This window comes from Oreochromis aureus, linkage group 14 (genome assembly GCF_013358895.1).
Source record: "Oreochromis aureus strain Israel breed Guangdong linkage group 14, ZZ_aureus, whole genome shotgun sequence".
NCBI lineage: Eukaryota > Metazoa > Chordata > Actinopteri > Cichliformes > Cichlidae > Oreochromis > Oreochromis aureus.
In genome coordinates, this window is record NC_052955.1 from 23,736,163 (window position 1) to 23,755,682 (window position 19,520).

A 19,520-nucleotide genomic window follows, 5' to 3' on the forward strand; every position below is an offset into this window, starting at 1 on the left:
TCTGGTTAGGCACAATGTTTCTAAGATTTTTAAGGCCCAGTAAAATAACCTCTGCTTTTTCACAATTTAGGGGCAAAAAAATCTGAGTTCATCCAGGTCTTGATCAATGTTGGACAAGTTACTTTGAAAAAGTAATTATTTATAGTTACTAGTTACTTCTTCAAAAAGGTAGGGCTTCATGGAGACATAGTTAAGAAGGCAACTAGAAATGTAAACATTTTTAAAGAAAATCTGGTAACCATAATTCAATTCAATTCAATTTTATTTATATAGCACCAAATCACAACAAAAGTCACCTCAAAGCGCCATAGATAACAGTAATTTGAACTTCCTGTAAAAGGTAGGTGTTTTTGATTGTGAAGTCCAAAAGTATTTTTAGAAAATAATTCATCATTTCTAGCAATTGCATTTCCAAGATTTAAAAATGAACCAAAAAAGTTATCAGTTACCTTCATGTTACACTTCTATCACTCACACTGAAAGAGGATGGTGACCAGAGATGGGCAGGGGCGGATCTAGAAGGGTGGCATGGGGTGGCAAGTGCCACCCTAAAATGATCCCTTGCCACCCCAAGTGCCACCCCAGTTTTGCATATGACAGTGTTGTTTGTTAAAATAAGATAGCATTAACAGTTTGAGCGTAGTTACAGTCAACAGTGAATATAAATGCTAAAACTGAATATATTGCATAGTGTTCCCCCCCCCTCCACTATTAACAAATGGTTCAGCCCATAGCAGGAGCGGCTTTTTTCTTGTTTTCAGTAGCAAGCCATGCTTATGATTGTGCCAGAGCACACTTTGAACAACACCATGGGAATTTCGGATTTTACACAGGTGGTTGGATGTTACACTCTGGAAATGGAAGGAAGGTGAGTGTTATTAACCCTCTGTGGTCCACGGACACGCTGCACCTCCAAATCACATGACTATTTTAAGCTGACATAGCAAAAAGCTGCAGCCACGCTGAGTCTCTATTTCAGCCCACATTAAAAGTTCGGGCTTCAAAGTTTTAAAATTTTAATTACAGGCCAGTAAATCCAGAGTTATGATAATATATATAAGCCATGCTTTTTTCTAAATACTGTCATCACGTTTTTGTCTGTGTGTGTGTTTTAAGCGTTTTCTAAGGACAGCCTGAAAACAGTAAAGAAAGGGGAAAAAAAGCCACCTCTTTCCTATCGGTGGAAAAATGTACCATGTCGACCAATTATAAAAAAAAAAGTCAACACGTGGGATTTGGTTATTTGGTTGTTTAGGAAGAGGGGAGAGTTTTGGGAGTGACGGTAACGGCAGCGAGACAGAGCGAGCGAGTGAGAGAGAGAGAGAGTTTTTAGATGTGGGAGATTTGTGACGTTTAGTGTGGAGTGTATACTTAGTGTGTTGTGTTGTCTTGTGTAGTTGTTCTGTTGTGTAGTCGTTTTGTTTTGTGTGTCAGTGAGGGCACTAATGAATGTCACTAAGGCACATTGCAGTGTAAACACTGTCACTAAGTAGAAAACCAGCGGAGTGATACACCTCCTGTTGTCAGGCCTGCAGATTTATCCCTGTGCTGTTCTCCTCTGTCTTTTGGTGGACAAACTTTTTTTTTTACTGGCACACATCATTTGTGGGGCATCTTATTGCGAAACCTGATTTTGTTCTCTCATTTTAGTTTTAGTAATATTTTTAAATGGTTGTACAAAATGAAAAAAAAGTGGCAGGTGTATTGGCTGCATTTTTAGATAAATAGTTGTATATGTTTACAAAATGTACAATTTATATTTGCATTTCAAGTTATAAAAATTTAGTCAACATGTCTGTGGGGTTTTTTTTACAGTAAAAACATACTACTAGGATTTTAAGTTCTTTGTGTGATTTCAGATCAGTAATACTAATGCAGTATGTCAGTGAAAAAAACAACTAAATTCAGTTGAGCTGAAAAGAATGATACCAAACAAGGCAAGAGGGAAAAAAATAAAATGAAACAATCTGAGGGTGAAATACAAACGTAAACTCAAAAGGAGTCAAAAATGGCCGGTTGTATTTCAGACCTCAGTGGGTTAATCCAACAAATCATGAAAAATTAGGTTTAAATTTTTGTTCATGACAGTGCAGATTTCTGACATTTTGTGTAATTTAAGCTGTAACAGTGTGATTGTTTTCTAACAAAAAACAATGTGAAACTTAAGTTAGACTTGTGTTTGTAAATGAACCGCCCCATGTTGTGTAGCTTTCTGGATTTTATACTTATTGGGCTACATATTTATTTATTATACAGGCTATACAGTACATAACATCAAAACTGACATGTTTTATGTAACTAAAGTGTGTAATTATGTGGGCTACAGACAATAATTAAGTTATAGACTATGTTTATATGAAAAACGTGTATACTTACTGCAACTGAATCATTTTAACCATATGTAACCACCTGCATGTGTGTTTGGGGGGAAAAAAAGGCTTTGATTTTGCCACCCCATTTAATTTCTTTGCCACCCTCATGCCACCCTAAGAAATTTTCTCTAGATCCGCCCCTGGAGATGGGCAGTAACGCGTTACTGTAATCCGATTACTTTTTTCAAGTAACGAGTAATGTAAGGGATCACCATTGCAAAAACGGTAATTAGATTACCGTTACTTTCCCGTAGGAACGCTGCGTTACTAAAACCGTGAGTTTTTTGCCAGAATGTCTCATGACAGTGACGTAAGCGCGTGCGACGTTTGTGACAACAGCTGTCTGCAGATCAACAATGGATAATATATGGAGTGCGGGAGAGAGTATGAGCATGCAGCGTTTAAAGCGTGGAAGTACTGACCTTATTTTGAGTTTGATTCCATAAAAAGTGACAAAAACATTAGCATCCGTTGTGCGTGGGAAGAAAACTTCTTTTTACAGCGAAAAAAAACCCCTAAACTTCCAAGCAAGCGCCGAGTGTGCTACGACTGTAATGGGAAATTCATAGAGAAACTCGCGGATTCTTCCACTGACCGCTGCGGCACACCTGCACCAGGGTAAACCTCCGCCTACCCCAGTCCTGCTTTACAGCAGAAAATAGAGCAACAGGACCGCTGAGTCTTTGACTTTATTTATTTTCTGCTGTGTTTTACTTGCATCTATTTGAAAGAGTGAGTGTAAACACAAAAAAATGTTTTATTTTATGTGCTAGAATGTGCAGAAAATAGGTTTAAATGTTAAACAAATTTCTTCCAGACAGAGAATGTTGCATATAATTTAATGTTTTGCTTGATGCATAAAGTTAAAAGATTAAAACTAATAAAACAAGTTTTAAAAAGAGACTTTTCCATTTTATTGCATTTTGTATGATGGATTATGCAGAAAAAGTAGAACTGGGCTGAAAGATCTATCGCTTTATCACCTATTCAGGTTGTAAATTGTGTTTTTAAAAAGTAACTAAGTAATTAATTACTTTTGAAAATAAGTAATCAGTAAAGTAACGGGATTACTTTTTGGGGGAAGTAATCAGTAATTAGTTACTGATGACTTTTTTCAAGTAACTTGACCAACACTGATGGTGACCTATACTCACACAGATATGCTGTACCGGTTAACCCCAGTTAAGTAGTCCTGACAGTATGTTGCACAGATTCCTTACTGATGCTGAACAATTTACAACTAAAGCCCAGACAGGCTGTTTTCTTCTCCAAACGAATACAACACTGTGACAATGTTGAATGCACAGACAATTCTGTAATGCTTTACCAAAACATGTACTGGGGACACAAATTAGTTGTTGTTGGTGCGGTACCTCTGTTTGTATCAAGCTGTTTGTTCTTTATGTATTTTACAGTAAAATTGTGGCAGATTATTGCACAATAGTTTCTGGACTTGAAACAATGGCTCCTTGATTTCACACAAACTGCAGACTGAGATTACTCTGTTGTGTCTCAATCTTTGTGATGATTAATTACATAAAGTTGGATATTATATTACCCCATAGTCCAAGAAAATAAGATCAGGAAGAAGTGAAGCATGTTTAAAAGTAGACAAACAGCATTAGGTCTATGCATTATTAACTGTTTTCTAGTACATAGAGTCAATGTACTGTTTGTGTTAAACTGTTTTACCCAGTGTCCTCTGCAGGTCTGAGACTGAAGTGCAGCTGGTTCTCAGAGGGATGACCTGCCAGGCTGTACTTCACCGTCACACAGCCCTCTGCTGCCTCTGAACTCTGACACAGAATCACAGGGTTAGAAGTCACGTTATTTACTGTCATCAAATACCTAAACAACAACATGAGAAGGTGCTGCTCCTACCTGTCCAGTGAGCTGGGCATAAATCAGTGACCTTTGACCCTGGAAAAGGGCTGTGATTGGTGGAGAGAGGACAGTGACAGACACTTCCTTTGGTAAATCCCATGTAACTGAGATGTCGACCACAACCAGCTGCAGAGCAAATCGCAGCGACTGCATCACCTGAAAAATAATGAAAAACTCTCCAAATACAAGCAAACAGCTGGAACGGAGATTTTACTCACTGCAGGTCTGATCTCAAATATGTATCTGCTGCTGCTGCTGCTGCTGCTGCTGCAATGTTTAACTTGACTTCTAATTGTGTTTAATTTCTTACTTTTGGTTGCATCCTGTCAGTCCCTGTGATGAACTGAGCGTGACCTCCTCCTTCTTTGGCCATCCCATTGATGAGAGCAGAGCTGGCTCCTTCCCCAATCCCAAAAGAGAAACACCTGCAATACAACAGTTTTCTTTAAGTACATGTTGGGCATTCTGGATATTGTGTAGATATAGTTGTTGTTTTGTGGTTTCACCTGTGAGAACCTGAATTCTTCTTCACCAGATCTATCACTTCTTTGGTGTTCCCCACCTCTCCATCAGTAAAGACAAACAGCTAGAGAGGAGAGTTGGCACATAAGGACATAACATCAGACCCACAAACACACAGCTTGTTCTGAGAGCTGAGTTAGGTTTCAGAAATGGTAAATGTTTCTTATATAGCACTTTCTTACTTTGCTTGAGCACTCAAACCTCTTTATACAATATGTATCATTCAACCATTCACAAAGAAAGAAAAAGACAAAAATCAGTGAATGCAAGCATTTTTTCCAAATCTAAGTGCTCTATATCCAGCTTAAGTTTTCTAAAGTTCCCAGGAAATTAATGTAAATGTGTGTGTGTTACCTGTCGAGGCTGATTGGGAATGCAGGGCTGGCTGTAAATATGTTTGAGGGGCTGCAGGATCTCGGTTCCTCCAAGATTAGCCTGCATCTGCTCAACTGTCTTCAGAGCCTCCTCCATGGTCTGCTGGCTGTACTCCACACTCTTACTGCCATCACAGAAACACATGCACCAAAACATCCATTCAGATACTTAACAAAGACAGCAGGACTTTTCTTGAAATGACGGAGAGACTCACGGGAAGATGTGTTCATATCTGGACCCAAAACTGTAAATGTTGAAATAGCAGCCCATTGGTAAGCTCTTCAACAGGAGCAGCAGAGTATCCTTAAGAGAACATGGATAAGATGGTGAGGCCTCTGTGTGAGAGGAACACTATGAACCTAAAGAGTTTATATATATATATAAATATATATATAAATATTACAAATACCTTGGCACTGCGGATGCGAGTATTACTCATACTTCCAGATCGATCCATTAAGAACACAAACTCTCCACATGAAGCCATTGAAGACATCACAGACTGGGGGAACTCAGGGTACAGACTGACCATCACCACTGGATCACCCATCAGAGAGCCTGAGAAGTAAGACAGAAACAATTTAAAACATTTCAATGTTTATTCAAACTCCTGACTTGAAGAGTAAAGATAATTAACTTTTTATTTGCATATTAACTACTTCACTCATTTTCACTCACCTGGCTCAGCAGAGGCCTGTCCTGCCTCCACCACAGCAGTGGGCTGGTGGGCATCTTTGTAATAAATCAGCAGTTCAACATCTCTGTCAAACTTGTGTCCTGCAGCCAGCTTGACCTGCACACCACAAACACATTCATATTTAGTTCTCAGTAATATGCAATAACCACACACATCAGCACTTTACCTACCGTGGCCTGGGTTTGATCAGTGTTGAGGTACTGGAGAGGGTCCAGGGAACAGTTGGACTCTACTTTAGAGATTGGACGAGGAGAGGACACTCGGGCAGAGAAAGACAGGCTGTAGGGCACCAGAGAGGCTGGAACAGAAGTCACCTGGACTCCTGCACCTTCACTACCTGTACACAACATCAGGTTAGAAATGCTCTAAATAATAAGGCTTTAATTAGCTACAAATGTTTACAAGCAAAAATAATTTAAACCTGTTCTTACATGCCATATTTATTTTTGTTTTAAAGTAAAAGTGTTTTTGTTTCACTAAATATTCCCATGTTTTAAATAAAGTATGGACAATAGTATGTACACTAGTTTAAAGCTGTCGAAGTGTTCATGAATAAACAGAACATCAAAGCTTAAGTTACTGAAAATTTAGTTTAATTCCATTCAATACAATATTATTTATATAGCACCAAATCACAACAACAAGGTGCTTATCCGTGTGTTCTGCAAATGATTTACATATTTGATGAATGTAAACAGACACCACTGCAAACTGGGACATGCTCCAGTCTTAATTTATAACAATGTTGGTAAAATAATTAAATATCCATTAAAAATTTTACATATTCTCATTTCAGTTACAACTTTTAAAGCTGATAGAAATTCTACACAGTGACCATCTATTTACTCAATGCATCTTCCTCTGCTTTCTAAAAAAAAAGTTTATATTCTGACAAATAGATTTGAAAGAAAAATCACTTTTTGTGCTAGAAAATGAATTAGAAGCTTGACTGTTTCTGCCATATATTGTGTTCTGTCTGTATTGTGAGGTTGGTTCAAGACCTAATATGGTTTAACCATTTCTGGTCCAAGTATTTTGAAGTGTTCCTACCCTGAGGCTGGTATCGAAGGTTGAGCACAGCAGGCAGACAGAACCTCAGACCATCATCAGCCTGCACAGCCAGCTCAGTCACGTACTCCAACCTGATGGAGGCGCTCTCTCCTGGAGGCAGACTGCCCACACTCAGAGAGAATATATCTGGACTCTGATCACTCTCCTCCAATAGGAAGGCCTGCTGACCGGAGCTCAGAGCATCATCATACTCCTCATGAGCCTGGAGGACAGGTGACACATGTCAGTGACATTCACTGTGTTTATTGTTATTTTGAATCTTACTTACAATCAGGTTATATTTTCTCTCCAGCTCACCTTCTGTTTCTCCTTCACCTCAGCTACAATCTGTGTCTGTCCAATCTTAGCACTGAAATGACAGACAGCAGCATCTCCAGGCAGAGGGAAGACAAAAACAGCCTCTAATGGTTTGTCCTCCTTATTCTTGTAGTTCAGAGTGGAGACCACTGTAGCCACATGGTCCCTCACCTCCAGCTCCACCTCAATGCTCTTCAGAGGAACTGACAGAAGCATGATCAGGTTATACATAAACCATATATGCTTTACAAATGGTTGTTTCACACATGTTGGATTTATATCTGTAATTTCTTTGAAATTCAGAAGAAGGAATGGGATAATATTGTTAACCTCTGTTTCATACTTTGTGGATTTTTGTATTAAGTGTGTCAAGTCATTGGAATATGTATATGATAGTGAGCATGTTGGTGATTAGGCTGAGGCCATTGAAACCGTCAAGCAAAGACTCATAGCCTTGAAGAGGTATACCAGAGAAACAGAAGGCAGGAGAATAAACCAGCTGTTCTCCACAGAATGATCCAAGGTGTACTCTCAGTGGCAGTTGAACAAAATGAGAACTGCTCCACCAAGGCCAGATACAGAGCAAAACTGGAAGAGGATCTGGGAGAAGGAAGCAACTCATAACGACAATGCTCAGTAACTACAGACCACAACAACCTCCCTGAATAGGATCTTAAAAAAGCTTAAAAAACTGACTGTACTCAATGAGCGTCTCTCAGCACAAATAAACCAGCTGCTAATGGATGAGAGACACCCAGAATGGCTAGCTGACCAGACAGTCCTGATCCCCATCGATCAACAGGAATTCCATGAGGATGTGGCAAACAACACTAGAGGTCAACTTCAACCAACTGCACAAGTCACCATCAAGTGTGGGATGGCTGTAGCTCAGGAGGTAGAGCAGGTCATCTGCTGATCGGAAGGTTGGTGGTTTGATTCCTGCCCCCCCAGTCTGCATGCCCAAATATCCTTGGGCAAGATACTAACCCTGACTTGCTCTCCGATGCGTCCATCGGAGTATGAATGTGTGTGAGTGTAAGTTAGTTAAAAGCACTGAAAAAGAGCATAGAGTACTTGTGTGAATTGGTGTGTATGGGTGAATGTGGCGTGTTGTATAGAGCACTTTGAATACTCCAGGAGAGTAGAAAAGCGCTATATAAGAATCAGTCCATTTACCATTTACCAAGAATATGCTCTGTCCCCACTGCTGATCTGCATCGGTCTGAACCCCCCAGTGAGATCATTAAAAAGACTGGCTGCAGATACATACTATGGAATGGACCAATCATCAACCATCTCCTCTACATGGATAACATGAAGCTGTATCCTAGGAGTGAGCAAGACATTGTTTCACTAGATACCCCAGGCAGCAGAAACCTGAGAAAGAAGAGGAGCAAAGAGAAGAACCATCATGGAAGGACAGGCCTCTGCACGGTATTTACCACCGACAGGTAGAAGTAGCTGACATCCAGACATCCTACCAGTGGCTTGACAAAGCTGGGCTGAAAGAGAACACAGAGGCACGAATCATGGCAGCACAGGAACAAGTACAAGATCCATGAAAGCAGGGGTCTGTCACACCAGTCGTGACCCCAGGTGCAGGCTGTGTAAATATGCCCCTGAAAAAATCCAGCACATAACAGCAGGGTGCAAATTGCTAGCAGGCAAGACATACATGGAACGCCATAACAAAGTGGCCGGCATAGTATACAGAAACATCTGTGCAGAGTGTGGCCTGGAAGTCCCGAGGTCAAAATGGGAGATGCCCACTAGGATGGTTGAGAATGACCGAGCCAAGATTCTGTGGGATTTCCAGACACAGACAGACTGATGGCTAACCAACAGGACATAGTAGTGGTGGACAAGCACAAGACAGACATAGTTATAGATGTAGCTATACTGACTGACAGCAACATCAGGAAGAAGGAACACAAGAAGCTGATGAAGTACCAAGGGCTCAGAGAAGAGCTTGAGAAGATGTGGAGGATGAAGGCAACAGTGGTCCCAGTGGTAATTGGAGCACACAATGCAGTGATCCCCAAGCCGGGCGAGTGGCTCCAGCAGAAAACAACATCTGTCCAGAAGTGTGCAGTCCTGGGAACTGCAAAGATATTGCACAGGACCCTCAAGCTCCCAGGCCTCTGGTAGAGGACCCAAGGTTGAAGGATAAAGACTGTCCACAGGGCAAGTGTGGAATTAGTAAATAATAAATGTTTATAATAGTACAAATGATAGAAGTCTTTACATTTGAATATTAGATGAATGAAAAGAGGCTGCAGAGAAAACAGAAGACTCTTTATTTTCCGTCAGTACCTGGTTCCTCCTGGAGAGTTAGCAGACCACAGCGGTTTATCATCGTATCTGTGAAACAAAAACATTTAAGGACTGTGAAATAAAATTTATAGTGGCGGTACATTCCAGGCATTCCTTACCTATGTAGATATTATTAAAAAAAATTCCAGATTAATCTGGTCATATAATGTTGTAGTTATGATTAAATCAATGAATATAACAAACTCTGATGAGCTGACTTGCAGTAGTGTAATTGTTTTTAAAGTTAATGTTTGAGAGTTAAAATGTTCACCTAGTTTTCCTCTGACAAAGCTAATAACCAGTGGCAGCAGAATCTCTCGTCAACATCCAAGTTAAGACTAACCATTACTTCCATTCTCTAGTTATCTTTTTCTTGTGATCAGCCTTACTGACATTAAAAACAGCACAAATAACTCAGAATGAATGCAACTGTTCGTTGCAGCTATACAGACTTTTTAGGTAATCAAAATATATCAGTACACATTATTTATGTTGTGTTCATGACAAACTCATTTAGGGACATTTTGATGCCATTAGTAAACAAGTGAAATACTCACACAACCAGCCAGTTCGTTTCAAGAATGATCAGGAACAGCGCAAACTAGCTGCTCAGAACCCTGTAATCCAATGACAGAGTAAGTCACGTGACAACAAAAATAACACTTTGGAAGTGCAGGTTTCACACATCTGAAAAAAGCGAATCTCGTGTAGTTAGACGTTCACCTGACAAACACGGTGCATTGTTTTAGTTAATGGTAACTCGGCCTTTAGTTTTGGTTTGGTTTGGTCTGTGTCGTGCGTTGCTGTGTCTCCAGGAACAGATACGAAGTTCAACTCAACACTGCTTTCTGTGCACAAGCTGGATATGAAAAATAAGACTAAAACCCTCGTTGGAGATAACAGGTATCATGAATGTAGTTATTAACTTTTTTTTTAAGTCGGTCTTTCCGCAGGAGGGTCTGCGAGCACTCACGATAGAAAGGGCGTTTAACTAGTCACGCGTACAGCGCAATCCAGTCAGAGACTTTATGAAGTGATGATGATAAAACGATAATTAAAAATCTATATAAAAAAAACAGTATATCATAGTGAAAAGAGCACCGTTGGAAATAAGAAAACATTTCTTGCTGCAGAAAATGTGCAATGTCACCATTTTAACGCGGAGTGCGCTCTCAGTGCTGCTGTTTACTCCTAACTTGACGTCTTATTAACCATTTAAATCGTCTAAACATAATTTTAATGACTTGGCACACGTCTACTAAAATCGAGTCTTCTCTTCTACAAAGATGCGCATTAATATGGCGACTCTGCGACCAGAAGCATCTGTATTATGTTGCCACGGATTATTATACACGTTGGAAAACGCCACCAGAAAACACGAAAATCAGTTAAGCGGCAGCACCGGGGACTTCTCCGACCCTCTGCTAACTTCAAGTCAGAGGACTTTCCTGTCCCGACGATGAATGGCATCTCTTTGTACAGAGTGACTGTGCACCCACCCGATTATATGCGACACTTCAATCGTTCTGTTTTGTGAAACTGCATAGGTTATACTGCATGTTTTTGACTGGGATCCGAAAACTTTTTTTTTTTTTTAAAGACAATAATGAATCCGGAAATAAAACCCGATGATGTGACATTAGGAATGAACTAACTCATAAAGAACGAATGGTTAAAACAAACCTGTGAGATATGAAAATGTGGCGCTGGAGACCGCTAGTGAAGAATGATGTGCAATAGAAGCTTACTTCTATGGACAGACCAGTGACTGTAGAAAACAGACGTGTGTATCCTGACAGGTTTCGTTTTCTTCCTCTTTATACTGTTTAGTGGCGGCTGGCAAACAGCAAAATGGTGCATTCTCGCCACCGAGATGTAACTGTCTCCTCTCTCCTGTTCCTCATTTTTTCTATTTCCCTTTGTATTTTATAAAACCATCGCCCTTTCCTTTCTTCCTCCCATTGCTTTTGCCACCTTTCTTTTATTTTGTGCCATTTTCTACTCTTGATTGTTGTCCTACTAACACTGATTTCCATATCCATAATGGCCTCTTTGTAGCTTCTTTTGCTGTTCTGTCTGCCATAATCATTTCCCTTAACTCTATGATGCACTGGTACAAGGGCTGGACTGAGGCAAAAAAAGACAGCCTGGGCATTTTGACTAGTGACCGGCCCACCATGGTATTATAGGAAAAGCCATAAAGCCTATATAATAAATTTAAAACTACATTGTCCTCCCTATCCTAAACAGTACTTAGCAAAAATATAAAACAACCTAATTTGTAATTACATATACCTAATAGTGTTACCAAGTCCCAGCAAAAAAAGAAAAAAAAATAGGGAACCACTCCCCCCACCCTCTGCCTCCAGATGCTTTTGACAAAACTGATTTTAAAACGGTAAATGGACAGAATCTTATTAGTGCTTTTTGTTTTTTTCCTTTTGCCTGTCCCGTTTTTTTCTTTAGCTATCAGAATTGTTGTCTAAAGGCAAACGAAGATGCCCAACGGATTTATCCAAGTGAATCATCACAGCCTTGCAGTATTGGTCCATTTGATCAACCTTTGTTTTTATTATTTATTTTATTTTCAGTTGTTACAGATGGGACAGACATGACTGGGGACAGGAAAGGGAGAAAGAAAGAGAGGAAGGAAAAGAAAAACAGAGGGGAAGAGGGACAGTGAGAAAGGGCACTTAAAAAGGAAAAAAAAAATCACCCGGATCACCTGTTGAGAAAAAAAAAGAAAAGAAAAGAGAAAACAAGCAAAAAAAAAAAAAGGGAGAGAGACCAACATAATAAACACAACACCATTGCTTTAGTCTAGCTAAGTGTAAGTAACAGTAAATACTAAATATTGAATAACACACAGGACCGACAGCGCACATTGTGCTTTGAGGTAGCAGCCAAGATAGGTGTAGTTTGTGTGAACACCTGTGTGGATGGGCGCGCTTGTGTTCAAAAGGTTTCTCCATGTAACGATCTGCTAGAGCAGGGGTAGGGAACTCCAGGCCTCGAGAGCCGGTGTCCTGCAGGTTTTAGATGTGTCCTTGATCCAACACAGCTGATTTAAATGGTTAAATTAGCTCCTCAAAATGTCTTGAAGTTCTCCAGAGGCCTGATAATGAACTAATCATTTGATTCAGGTGTGGTGACCCAGGGTGAGATCTAAAACCTGCAGGGCACCGGCAGCTCGTCCAAGATGGACGAGCTGGCCCTGATGAGAAGCATGAACAGAGACTTTGCCTCCTCCTGTGTCTTATGTTTTACGGAGTCGTGGCTCTGTGAGGACATCCCAGACTGCGCGCTCAAACTGGAGGGTTTTCATCTGCTGCGCGCGGACTGGCAGGCCTCTCTCTCTGGTAAGACCACAGGTGGAGGTGTCTGCTTCTACATTAATAGTGGCTGGTGCACAGATGTAACAGTGATTGCTCAGCACTGCTCTTCCTCTCTGGAATACCTTTTTATTCACTGCAAACCGTTTTATTCTCCACGGGAGTTTGCTTCATTCATCTTGGCCGCTGTTTACATCCCGCCAGATGCGGATGTGCAGGCAGCTCAGTGCGCCCTCGTGGAGCAGATACTGCACATGGAGCGGACATTCCCGGACTCTCTCATTATTGCTCTTGGGGACTTTAACAAAGCCAATCTGAGCCAAGAGCTTCCCAAATACAAGCAGTATATTAAATGCCCGACCAGAGAGGAGAGGATATTGGACCACTGTTACAGCACGATCAGCGGGGCCTATCGAGCGGTGCCCCGCGCTTCACTCGGCCTTTCTGATCACGTCATGATCCACCTGATCCCCGCGTACAGACAGAGGCTGAAGCTCTCCAAACCTGTCGTGAAGACTAAAAAACTGTGGAGCAACGAGGCTGTGGAGGAGCTTTGCACGTGTTTGGAGTCTACAGACTGGGACACAATGAAGGCTGCTTCTAACAGCTTGGATGAGTTTACAGACACTGTCACCTCCTATAACCACTTCTGTGAGGACAGCATTGTGCCATCACGCATCAGGGTGAGTTATAACAATGACAAACCCTGGTTTACTCCTAAACTCAAAAAGCTGTGGCTGGAAAAGAGAAAGGCGTTCAGAAGCGGAGACAGGGACTGCTACAGTGAGGCCAAGTACAGGTTCACTAAAGAAGTGGACATTGCTAAACATCAGCACTCTGAGAAGATGCAGCAGCAGATCTCAGAGAATGACTCGGCCTCTGTGTGGAAAAGTTTTAGGAACATCACCAACTACAAGCCTAAAACCCCCCACTCCACTGATGACTTGCTCTTGGCCAACACCCTTAACGACTTTTACTGCCGTTTTGACAGCCATCAAGCAGCCTTCACACCTCCAACGGCCCCAACAATAGAAACACTTTGGACACTCATTCCCCCGCCTCTCCCCCCTCCATAGAGCCATCACCACCATCAAACACTTCACCTACAACACCCCCCTCCTCACCCCACACCAAGGAGGATTTCACACCACCTTGGGGAACACCAAGGCGTTCCCAGGCCAGCTGAGAGATATAATCTCTCCAGCGTGTCCTGAGTCTGCCCCAGGGCCTCCTCCCAGTGGGACATGCCCGGAGCACCTCACCCAGGAGGCGCCCAGGAGGCATCCTTGTCAGATGCCCGAACCACCTCAGCTGGCTCCTTTCGATGTGGAGGAGCAGCGGCTCTACTCTGAGCCCCTCCCGGATGGCCGAACTTCTTACCCTATCTCTAAGGGAGAGGCCAGCCACCCTTCGGAGGAAGCTCATTTCTGCCGCTTGTATCCGCGATCTCGTTCTTTCGGTCACTACCCACAGCTCGTGGCCATAGATGAGGGTAGGGACGTAGATCGACCGGTAAATTGAGAGCTTCACTTTCACACTCAGCTCCCTCTTCACCACGACGGACTGGTGCAGCGTCCGCATCACTGCAGCCGCAGCACCAATCCGTCTGTCGATCTCTGGCTCCCTTCTCCCATCACTCGCGAACAAGACCCCGAGATACTTGAACTCCTCCACTTGGGGCAGGAACTCATCCCCGACCCGGACTGAGCACTCCACCCTTTTCCGGCTGAGAACCATGGCCTCAGATTTGGAGGTGCTGATCCTCATTCCCGCTGCTTCACACTCGGCTGCGAACCGTTCCAGTGCGAGCTGGAGGCCTTCACCCGATGAAGCCAACAGAACCACATCATCCGCAAAAAGCAGACATGAGATTCTGAGGCCACCAAAGTGAAAGCCCTCCGCCACTTGGCTGCGCCTAGAAATCCTGTCCATAAAAACTATGAACAGAACCGGTGACAAAGGGCAGCCCTGGCAGAGCCCATCACCCACCGGGAAGGAGTCCGACTTATTGCCGGCAATGCGAACCAAGCTCTTGCAACGGTTGTATAGGGAATTAATGGCCCGTAGCAATGGGCCAGACACCCCATACTCCCGCAACACCTCCCACAGGACACCCCGAGGGACACAGTTGAATGGCTTCTCCAAGTCCACAAAACACATGTAGACTGGTTGGGCAAACTCCCATGCACCCTCAATTATCCTTGAGAGGATAAAGAGCTGGTCCAGTGTTCCGCGACCAGGACGAAAACCGCATTGTTCCTCCTGTATCCGAGGAATCGACTAGCGGACGAACTCTCCTTTCTTTCCAGCACCCTGGCATAGACTTTCCCAGGGAGGCTGAGGAGTGTGATCCCCCTGTAGTTGGAACACACCCTCCGGTCTTCCTTCTTAAAGATGGGGACCACCACCCCGGTCTGCCAGTCCAGTGGGTACTGCCCCTGATCTCCATGCAACATTGTAGAGGCGTGTCAACCAGGACAGCCCTACAACGTCCAGAGCCTTCAGGAACTCAGGGCAGACCTCACCAACACCAGGGGCTCTGCCACCAAGGAGTTGTTTAACTGCCTCAGTGACCTCGCCCCCGGAAATTGGCGGGTCATTCCCCTCATCCCCAGACTCTGCTTCCTCCTCGGAAGACGTGTCAGTGGGATTAAGGAGGTCCTCGAAGTATTCCTTCCACCACCTGACCATTTTCTCAGTCGACGTCAGCAGCGCTCCGCCAGCATTATACACAGTGCAGGTAGAGCAATAATCCGCACACAAATAACAATGAATACCCCTTGTAGTTGTCAGCACAGGGTAGTGCCTGTGACTCATCATGCAGGGCAGCTCGCAGGCTAAACTTGTTTTGGTCAGCAATTTGAACCCGTTTAAGTCACTTAAAAAAGAAAAATATCATTCATCCTTTAAATCATCTAAACATAATTTTAATGACTCGACACACGTCTCGCTAAAATTGAATCTTGGCTTCTACAAAGATTCACATTAATGTGATCTGCCACCAGAAACATCTGGATTATGTTACCACGCAGTGAAATGTTGGAAAACGCCAACAGAAAACATGAAAACCAGTTAAACAGGAACACCGGGGACTTCTTCCACGCTCTAATAACTTCCAGTCGGAGCCGTTTTCTGTGCAGACAATTTTTTTTTTTTTTTTAACCTGTCCCGTTTGGTTCTTTTGCCATCAGAATTATTGTCTAAAGGCAAAGAAAGATGCCCAACGGATTTACTTTACCAAATGGACCATCCCAGCCTTGCTGTAATGGTCCATTTGATTCAACTTTTTATTGTTTATTTTATTTTCACTTGTTGAATACGGGACAGACTTGACTGGAGGAAAGAAAGGGGAGAAAAGAAGAGGGAAAGAAAACAGCTGAGAAGAGGGACGGGGAAAAAGGGCAAAAAAAAACAAAACCAACAGAATAAGCAGACAAAAATACATATATCGATCACCTGGATCACCTGTTGAGAAAGAAAAAAGAAAGCAAGCAGAAGAAAACGAGAGTAATAAACAAGATCACAATGATATATGGGAATATGACAGTAAATACTAAATATTAAACATTATTGTGCAGCACGTGAGGTTGACAGCGCACAGTGTGCTTTGAGGTAGGAGCCAAAAAGGGTGTAGTTTGTGTGTGTGATCACCCATGTGTACACCTGTGAGCATGAACGCGCTTGTTTTTAAAAGGTTTCCTTCATGTAATGATCTGCTAGAGGGTGTGGGGGGCCATAGCCCCGTCCACCAGGGCATGAAGCAGGTATGGAGGAGATCAAAACTCCAGACATCCAGAGGCCCCCAGAACACAAGAGACCAAGGAAGACCAACAGAGGGCAGCAGCGCTATCCCAGAAAGAGCTGAGGAGAGTCCCAGATGAGGGGTCACTCAGCAGCCGCGGAGCAGAAGCCAGGGGGTTGCAGTGACGTGCCCGTGAGCTCCGCCGGCAGCCAGCTGTGCCTGAGTGGCGAGCCCGGGCCGAGAGGCCGAGGCACCCCATCCCAGTGGCCCGAGCGAGCCCCAGGCTCCAGGCCCCAATAAGCAGCCGCCAAGGAGTGAGCCGGTGGGTACCTGGGCGCCCACCCGGACACAGAGAACCACCAACGCACCGATGTCTGAGGCGTCTGCCACCGGCAGGGGAAGTGGTGGGGAGATGGGCCTCAAACCTTGGAGGGCCTGAGATGTCCCCAGAGGCGTGGCGTCTGATACCCAATCTGACATATAGACACAGACAAACAGGCACACACAGATACAAACATCTATTCCCACCCTCATGCTCTCAACACTCACCCAACGTGGAGACAGACATAGAGAGACACTGTACACACAATCACACTCCCCAAGCGTACTCTAAGCCCCGGGTCTAGGTACCCTTGCCCCTGGAGGGGGAAACTGCACCCAGACCCAGGTGGTGTTACCCTTTTCCCTGCGGTGGGGAGAAGCAGACCGCCCCAACTCCGCAGCAGCAGGGAGGCCCCACATACCAGACCCCAGTCGGACGGCCAACTCCTCCTCCTAGCCCCCCCGCTCCAGCAGGCCGCAGAGAACGGGGGTGTAGGAAGACTCCAAACCTCCCTCATATGTAGTGTTGATGTATGTGTGTTCTAAGGTGCATTTAAAACCCAGGAGGGCATGGAGCCACCTGCCAGAGCAGCAGGTAAGCGTATAGCCCCTCCTGCTAGCCCTCAATGTCTACGTGTATTTAAAATTGAGAGGTGGGCAACGGCGCCAGGGGTGAGGTGTACACCCTGATGGTAATTTGGAATCCGTGTAGCGTGCCCACCCCAAGATCCTATATGTATGTGTAATGAGAGTGTGAGTAATGTGAATGTCTAAGTTGTGGGATAAAATTGAGGCAGAGGCAGCCAGAACGGGACGGGGGGATGCCTCTTCTGCACCCTGGTGACACACCCCTACCCCAAGGCCCTGCATGTGTGGGTGATTGTGGTGGAGCGGGAAGAGGGAGGCCGCTGGAGATGGGGAGGGAAGGAAGGGAGGGGCAGTGACCCCTCCCTGGGGCCAGCTCCCCGCTGACCCCAGTAGGCACCCCATGCTCTGCAACCCGCCAGGAAAGGGGGCCCAGGCCCATCCGGACCGGGGCCCAGTACAGCAGCGCCGCCTGCCCCACAGAGCCCGGACAGTCCACCTGACCCCACCACAGAGAAAACTGCACCCACCCCATCATCCACTCATCTTCCAGACTACACAAGACAATAGACGCCCAGGCTGAGATCTTCCTACACCTCTCCTGTATCTCCCCCTCCTGCAGAGAGAGTTGCTGAAGAGAGGAGAGCTCCTGCAAGATGTGACAACCTCCCCCACCAGTTGAAGAGCCCCCCAGGTGGCTCGATGCACCGGCGGCACCCTGCGCCAGGGCCGGGCCCCCATACACCCACCCACCCACAACCTCGGCAACACACCAACCAGGACCCAAGCCCCTGAGGCCCGGCCAGGGCCCCAGCCCAGAGACGGAGCGCCCCCAGAACCTCACGCCCATCCCGGACCCACCCAGGGGAAGCCAGGCTACCAGGTCAGTAACCCTCTGTGCAGACAATTAATGGCATCTCTTTGTTATTGTGACAGAGTGACTGTGCACCTACCTGCTAGTATGTGACACTTTCAGAATCCAAGGTAATAGTTCTTTTTCACTACACACAAAATTATGCAGTTTTGTGCCACTGAATAGTTGTGAAACTGTTTTGTCTGGGACCCAAAAACATTTTTAAAAGGTAGTAATGAAAACTGAAATAGCAACCAATGATGTGACAATGAACTGACCGACAAACTCATAAAACTGGAATGGTTAAAATCAACCCATGAGATATGAAAATATGGTCGCCAGTGAAGAATGATGCCCAATAGAAGCTTACCTCTATGGACAGGCTGGTGTATCCTGAAGAATTTTGTACAGTTATCTGTTCTTGTAGCTTTGTTTACACCACACACAGCAGAATTTGTAAAAATAAATAAATAAATTAAAATTAAATTAAATTAAAAAAACAAAAACTCTACTGGGTACGTCTCAATTCCTTGCAAGGCTTCACCCACCGGTATGTACTGAGTGGGCAGAGCTTCAAACTGCAAAACAATTTTTATTTTGGTTTGCTATTTTTCTTTTTGTTTTTTAAAGAATACCTTCTGTGAGTTCCAATTTTACTTTCATTAATCAGCAGAAATACATTTCTCCATTTAGTTGGCTCACAGATTATAGAAATGGTGCAAAAAGAATTCAAAGAAATTCTGATTATATAGCATAGTCAGATCAGAGGCAGAACAGCGGTAGAAAAGTAGGAATAAAAATTTTGATTCACAGCCAATTTCTTTGATGTCACAGACTGGGCGCACTTTTCTGGCTCTTCTGTCCTCTCTGTCACAAGAAGTGTGTACAAACTCCGCTGCACAAAAGGTGCATTGGTTTACAGCAGGGGTGGGCAACTCCAGGCCTCCAGGCCCGGTGTCCTGCAGGTTGGCTAAATTACATCCTCAACTTGTCTTGAAATTCTCCAGAGGCCTGGAGTTCCCCACACTGGTTTACAGGGAGTGATTCACACAATACACACAGCAGTTTTTAAATTCAGGCACACACACTAAATTTGATTATCAACATTTTCTATATAACTTATTTTACTGAATATTCGGTATTGTAAACCTCACAC

At 43.9% G+C, this 19,520-nt stretch overlaps 1 protein-coding gene across 4 annotated transcripts in view; it reads right to left on the reverse strand.

Moving 5' to 3' along the window:
* Positions 1 to 11,483, reverse strand: part of LOC116322872 (von Willebrand factor A domain-containing protein 5A-like) — a 47,505-nt gene extending 36,022 nt beyond the window's left edge. For 2 of the 4 annotated variants that reach the window (XM_039622851.1, XM_039622848.1), the window contains exons 1-14: positions 11,215 to 11,482; positions 10,089 to 10,148; positions 9,532 to 9,579; positions 7,219 to 7,421; positions 6,901 to 7,123; positions 6,021 to 6,187; positions 5,832 to 5,946; positions 5,563 to 5,711; positions 5,368 to 5,456; positions 5,133 to 5,277; positions 4,763 to 4,842; positions 4,567 to 4,681; positions 4,254 to 4,412; positions 4,065 to 4,168 (exon numbers count right to left, since the gene is read on the reverse strand). In XM_039622851.1, the coding sequence (XP_039478785.1) occupies positions 4,065 to 4,168; positions 4,254 to 4,412; positions 4,567 to 4,681; positions 4,763 to 4,842; positions 5,133 to 5,277; positions 5,368 to 5,456; positions 5,563 to 5,711; positions 5,832 to 5,946; positions 6,021 to 6,187; positions 6,901 to 7,123; positions 7,219 to 7,421; positions 9,532 to 9,574 (1,592 nt within the window). In that variant the 5' untranslated portion in view covers positions 9,575 to 9,579; positions 10,089 to 10,148; positions 11,215 to 11,482. Of the gene's footprint in view, positions 1 to 4,064; positions 4,169 to 4,253; positions 4,413 to 4,566; positions 4,682 to 4,762; positions 4,843 to 5,132; positions 5,278 to 5,367; positions 5,457 to 5,562; positions 5,712 to 5,831; positions 5,947 to 6,020; positions 6,188 to 6,900; positions 7,124 to 7,218; positions 7,422 to 9,531; positions 9,580 to 10,088; positions 10,149 to 10,254; positions 10,450 to 11,214 lie in introns of those variants that run through there. The other 2 variants (XM_039622850.1, XM_039622849.1) reach the window with 2 other exon arrangements.
* Positions 11,484 to 19,520: the final 8,037 nt, after the last annotated feature.